The sequence below is a fragment of the Trypanosoma rangeli genome (genome assembly GCF_003719475.1).
Source record: "Trypanosoma rangeli strain AM80 chromosome Unknown Tra_15.4_contig_00097, whole genome shotgun sequence".
Lineage (NCBI taxonomy): Eukaryota > Euglenozoa > Kinetoplastea > Trypanosomatida > Trypanosomatidae > Trypanosoma > Trypanosoma rangeli.
In genome coordinates this window covers 24,097-29,959 of record NW_021705844.1, presented here as the reverse complement: position 1 = coordinate 29,959, position 5,863 = coordinate 24,097, and the positions used below count along the sequence as shown (strand labels likewise).

The window sequence follows — 5,863 nt, the reverse complement described above, 5'->3', positions numbered from 1 at the left end:
CTGCTAATTTATCAATTTTTTTTTTTGTTTTTACTTACGTCCGTTTCTTTTTCTTTGTTTTTTTGCCCGTCAACCCGAATTTTGTACCTGTTTGTTGTCTTACAGGCTGGCGGGACAGGGACTGAGGAGTATTTTATGGCAACGCGTATACAAATAAGGAGGAAACGAGAGAGAAGTATATAACACCAATGTCAAGAACACTTGGATAAGACGCGAGGAGAACATAATATCTTTTCACCTATTCATGGGGAATTGCCAATGTTGGCAGGTATGTGTTCTTTTTTTTTTTTCTCTCGTATTTTCTCCATGCGCACGAGTTACGATGGTCTTTTTTTTTGTCATTTTTCTTGCAAAAAACACGTTTTGATGTCAAAGGGAAATTCCTTTTATGCCGCTTTTTTCGTTTATGAATTGATTGTGTCTTGTTTGTTTGTTGCTTTTTTTTGTTTCGCTTTCTTTTTGGGTGTTCTCCGCTTGTGCCGTTATGCGTTACGTCTATTACTGTTACAGCGACCGCTATTGTTGTTCTCGTTCATTTGTGGTTGCTGTGATTTGTTTTGTTTTTGTTTTCGTCTTTGTGTCAAGAACACTACCACCCTTTTGATGCTGCTCGATGGGGATACGATGGGTGGTGGTGGTGGTGGTGGATTACAAGGAGGAGGAGGGAAGGGAGAAGCGGGAAGGGAGAAGACAATGCAATTTGGTGTAAGGGAAAGAGACGGGAAGAAAGCGAAGAAACCAGTGGAACAGACGTCTGAAAAAAGACGGATAGAAGTACGGCATGGGGAGAGGGAGACAGGCGTGTAGCGTGACTGTGGAAGGTGATTGCGGGAAGACGCCACCACCACCGTTGGTGGAGGAGTGGGGCTTTTCCCTTCAGCCCTTAACGATCACTAATTTTTTTGACTCTTCTCTCTCCTGCACTCAATGCTAATCGACTTGCTTAAACTCTCCATTCATTGCGGTTAGCGAAGAGAGGTGGAAATTTTTACTTTTCTCGTGTGTGTCTCCGTGTGTGTGCGTGTGCGACAATATGACTAATATGGAAGGGCACAACCAAAACGTAGAGAAGAGCAATCAGAGCCATCCAAGTAAATAAATAAGTGGAAGGATGAGGAAGTGAATAAAAAGTCTACTTGTCTGGAGGTGTGTGTGTGTGTGAAGGCGAGGAGGTGGGAAAGTGTGTGACTTGTTAATGGACAGGAGATGGGTGGAGCCAACGACGCATTACACTGTTTTGATGGATCTTGATGTACGGCAAGTGGCGTCTATGCATCACTCCTCTCTTTGCTCATATATATATATATATATATGACCACTGTTTGTATTGTTCAATGGTTATGGGTGGGAAAACGATATATGCTTCTTTTGGGCGTAGTGATGACAGTTCAAATGCTTGCTTTTTGTAGTCTCCATTGGACTTGCCTGTTCATTTTTGATGGTCACAGGTCACGCACCATACTTTCATTTTCGGGGAACAACCAAATGAAGAAAGAAGGAAAAATCCTGTGCGTCCTTAAGGAGGACGAAGAGCGGAAAATAAAGGGGAAAAAGGGGTGATAATGCGTGCGCTGTGTGTGATTTGGCACTCATCCGACTTTGCAAGTTGGATGCCTACGAAGACGCGAATGCATCAGTAGAATAAATGCAGGGAAACACGATGGATGCATTTTTGTTGATACAATCAACGAGACAAGAAGTAGAGAAAAAAAATGTTTGATCATTTTTGTTCTGTTTATTATCATTGTTTTTTTTTTGTTCCTTTTGTGTTTTACGGTCTTCTTTTGCTCGCCACCCGTGGGGTCTTTTTCTTCCGTGTCGCTTGGAGTTTGTGGGTCCGAACCGGACCATTTTACTTTTGCCCGCGCAACCTCAGTGTACATTTTTGGAGAGTTCCGGAGAACTGTGGGAGGGCCTGAGTCGGTTCACCGGGACGAGAGAAGGAGGGAATGCAGCGAAAGAACAAAGGTGTGTACTGAGCAAAGAGACAGGGTGCGTGAAACTGCAACTAGAAACGGCTCTCGCCTTTTTGTAACCTTTGTTGTTGTTATTTATTCTTCTGTCTTTGAGCTCGTTACTTCCCCTCTGTTGTACCGTTTTACCAACTCGTTTTACACATGTACCGTTGCCGCTGTTGGGAACAGGAGGGGAGGGTTTGGCCCCACGTATGTGTATACGCGTCTGATCCTTATGGGGCCGCAGTGCGCGCGAGCACCTTGACGTACCGGTAGACGTTCGGAGTATCGTTGCATATTTTTTGTTTGTGTTTGTGGTAATGATTGTTTCAAGCAGGGCCTCCAGAAGTGTAATGTACACGCGTACGTGCGACACATGACGCAGAGCAGCGTAATCATTCCATTGCGCTGGCGCTATGAGTGTGATCTTCTGCTCTTTTCATGGCTGTCAATGTTTTCCTTCTTTTACTGGTTGGTCGGTCTTTCAGTTCACAGTCTTTTTTGGTTTGCAGTGTGTAAAAGAAGGCCTGCTTGTGTCGTAGTAGTAGTAGTTTTTTCCTTGTTGCTGCCGTTACTTTCTTCAAGTCCCTTACTTTTCGTTTTGTTTTTGTCCCTGCCTTGTTTGTTTTTCCGTTTGTTTTATACGCAGTTTTTTTGAGTTTTTCACTATACAGGCTTGCTGCGCGTGTCCCTCTGCACGTCATTCCGTCTCCTCTGTGATGGTCCAGATTGCCTCCACCTTACTGTCCCAACTCTCTCTTTCCTGTTGCAGGTCGTAGGGAATTAGCACACTGACTTCGCTCATTAGTGTTTATTATTTTGACTTTTTTTTTTTGGAATTTAATTTATTAGGTTTTCCAAGAAGGTGCCATTAAGTTTTCCAATAAACAGCGTTGATCACACGTGGCTCTCGCAACTGTGGTAACAGGACCGGCAAAGGCAACGTTTTTGTCACTCCATTCTGCCTGCGTGACGCGAAAGCTGGTGATAGAGGCTAGGGAGCTGGTGAAGTAGCGGTCATGTTGTCTTGCGTCACCACCCCAATGGACCTAACACCACGGCCGCCTGAGTTACCTTCAATGGGCGCTGATGTGACGAGTCGGAGTCAAACTTCTCTCCTCTCTGCAACCCGGGTGTATGTGCGTATTCGCCCCTTCAATCAGCGTGAGCTACAGGAGAGCAGGGAGCCTCCGACGAGTACGGTGACGGTTGCTCCTCAAAAAAATATAGTCACAGTTTTGGATCCATCCAGTAATTACAGACCTCAGCTTACGTACGCCTTTGAACGCTGCTTTGACTCCACAGCAGCGATGGAGGACAACGACCAGGAGAGCGTGTATCAACACGTGGGTCGTTTTGTGCTACATAATGTAATTGACGGGTATAATGGCTGCATCTTTGCCTACGGTCAAACAGGGAGCGGTAAGACGTATACCATGCTCGGGCCATCAGGCCTGGCTACACTGGGGGCTCAGCAAGACGGGAGGCGACCTTTCTCTTGGGCGTCGACACCACGAGGGGCCAGAAATAGATGCACCCCCTGCACAACCCCGTCAACACTTGATAAGTCAGTGGCACCTTCTGAGACGCTAAGTGGCACTGACAGTATGATCATCGCGGATGATAACTCTCAATGTATGGAGGGTCTTATCCCTCGTCTGGCACGTGATATTTTTCAGTCACTGCGTCTCAAGCATAAAAATAATAGTTCCCACTCCTTTCTTGTTGAAATTGAGTACTATGAAATCTATAATGAAAAAGTCTTTGACCTGTTGGCTGGAGAATCCACCGGTGATAAAAGTGAACTGCAGCTGCGGCATCAACCAACATGCGGCGCTTATGTGAAGGGGCTCGTTCGGAAAAAAGTGGTGGAGGAAAAAGAACTTCGGAAATGGATTCGACGGGGAAGTGTGGGACGTCACACGGCCTCCACAAAGGTGAATGAGCGCAGTAGTCGTAGTCACGCCATATTTTGTATTTACGTTGTGCAGTTAACGTTGGACGAGAATGACAACAACAGCTGTGTCACCAGTAAGTTGAACCTTGTTGACCTCGCCGGCTCCGAGCGCACAGGTGCCAGTGGGGTGGAGGGAAAACTGTTCAAGGAGGCAACTAAGATCAACCTTTCCCTTACTGTCCTCGGACGCGTCATTGATGCACTTGCGGACCTTTCCACTGGGAAACGCGGCGTTTTTTGTCCCTACCGCGACTCCAACCTCACATGGCTTCTGATGGACTCTCTTGGAGGAAATAGTAAAACATCCATGGTGGCCACCGTCTCACCGAATTCCGCGCATTACGAGGAGACCTGCCAAACGCTGCGCTACGCTGCCCGTGCGAAACAAATTGTTAACAGAGCCATAATTAATGAGGACCCACAAGTGCGTCAGATAAAAGCACTGACTGCCGAAGTAGCGCGACTTCAGCGTCTTTTATGTGAGCGGCCACGACTTGAACACAGCAATGATGATGTGGAGCGGCTTCAAGATAGACTCCTGCAGTTAGAGCAGGACGTTTCAGACCGCGACTTTACAATTGATGAGCTTCGGTCTCAGTTGCTGGAGAAGAATGTTGCTGAGCTAAAAAAGCTCGATGATGAAAACAGACGGCTGCAACGCGAGGTGAAGGAATTGAGGCGCACCAATGTGACCGTGCAGCGGCTACAGAGTGAGTTAACTGCGGCTACTAAAGAAAATGAGCAGCTTCGCGCACAGCTGGAAGTGTTGGAGAAGGAGAAAAAGGAACTGGCAACGTGCCGTTTGATTATTCCTCACGGAGACTCACCGCTGGAAGCCACGGCGGGATTTGCCACAGGCAGCACACAGCTTCACCTTGGGCACATTACCTTGCAAAACATAAAACGTCTTGGAATTACCACTGAAAGATGCAATTACGCGCGCCTGATGGATACCGTGACACGCTGCGCCCTGCAAGCAACAGAGCAGTACGAGGCCATGCTGCAGAAAAACACTGCGTTGATTGATTCCCATAGCTGGGCATTGCGGGAGAGCCTGCAACGGCTAGAGAGCAAGGAGTGGGCGGTGCTTGTTGCCACGGGAGAAAAGCTTGTAGCATCGTTTGAAAGGAAAAGTGCAAAACGCGAGAAGGAAATTGAGATGCAAGAGAGAAAACAAATGGAGCTCTCGACGTCATCATTTCCAACAAAGCAAAAACACGAAAAGTCAGCGGTGCACTACAAGGATGAAGCGCAACAGGCTCAGAAGGAACTCGCAAATATAGTCTGCACACGTAACAGAGATTAAGGAGCAACTCCGCATCGAGAAAAAACGCAAAACACAGTTAGAGGAATACACAGAGCAGTTTCAACAACAACTAAAGCAACACCTCATAGAACGAGACGGGCTAAAGAAGAAATGCGAGCAAAAGAAAAACGAGACAGAACAGCTTCGAAATTGTGAGAGAGAATTGAAGACAAAACTTTTAGCCACTGAAGCAATGCTGCAGCAGTCAGAGAATAATTTTGGGCTTTTGCAGCGGAACCATCTGGAGACGTTTGGTGCCTTGGCTGTGCTCATGGCAGAGGAGCTGGAGGGGTGTCGTTGCCTGTTTGCCGACGAAGCGAGTGAGCGTCACAGCCTTCTTGACGATTACTATGCTTCACTGCTGAGTCGTGAGCGTCGTGTTGCGGAGGGGGAAATTAACGCACTGCGAGGGGAGTACGACGCCTGCAAGGCACAAGCAGACGCTCGTGCCCGTTCGCAGCAGGAAGAGATGAATTTTTTGCGGCTTGAGCATTCGAAGCAGGAACGGGATTTTGAAGAATTTACTGCCCACATGGCATTTGCCTTTGGCTCCCAATCTGCTGTGTGGCTGGACTCCTTTCGCGAAAAGTTGCAGCTGCTGATGGACTTTTCCGAGCGTTACGCCACCACGCTTCACTACGAGCC

General features: G+C 47.3%; 2 protein-coding genes across 2 annotated transcripts in view, besides 5 other annotated features; both read left to right on the top strand.

The window, feature by feature from the left end:
- Positions 1 to 15: 15 nt before the first annotated feature.
- Positions 16 to 64: a sequence feature (A-rich).
- A 347-nt stretch (positions 65 to 411) lies between these two features.
- Positions 412 to 468: a microsatellite.
- Positions 469 to 519: 51 nt separating this feature from the next.
- Positions 520 to 579: a sequence feature (A-rich).
- Positions 580 to 999: 420 nt separating this feature from the next.
- Positions 1,000 to 1,026: a microsatellite.
- A 267-nt stretch (positions 1,027 to 1,293) lies between these two features.
- Positions 1,294 to 1,313: a microsatellite.
- Positions 1,314 to 2,998: 1,685 nt separating this feature from the next.
- TraAM80_03654 (putative kinesin) lies at positions 2,999 to 5,218 on the top strand (the record flags this gene model as incomplete). The annotated part of the gene is made up of 1 exon (XM_029380608.1): positions 2,999 to 5,218. The coding sequence occupies one exon, from the start codon at positions 2,999 to 3,001 to the stop codon at positions 5,216 to 5,218; it is 2,220 nt and encodes a 739-aa protein (XP_029239472.1).
- A 193-nt stretch (positions 5,219 to 5,411) lies between these two features.
- TraAM80_03653 (putative kinesin) overlaps positions 5,412 to 5,863 on the top strand; it is a gene marked incomplete at both ends in the record, with an annotated part of 2,262 nt that continues 1,810 nt past the window's right edge. Inside the window, one exon of the mRNA XM_029380607.1 lies at positions 5,412 to 5,863. This exon is cut by the window's right edge and continues 1,810 nt beyond it. Within this exon, the coding sequence (XP_029239471.1) occupies positions 5,412 to 5,863 (452 nt within the window).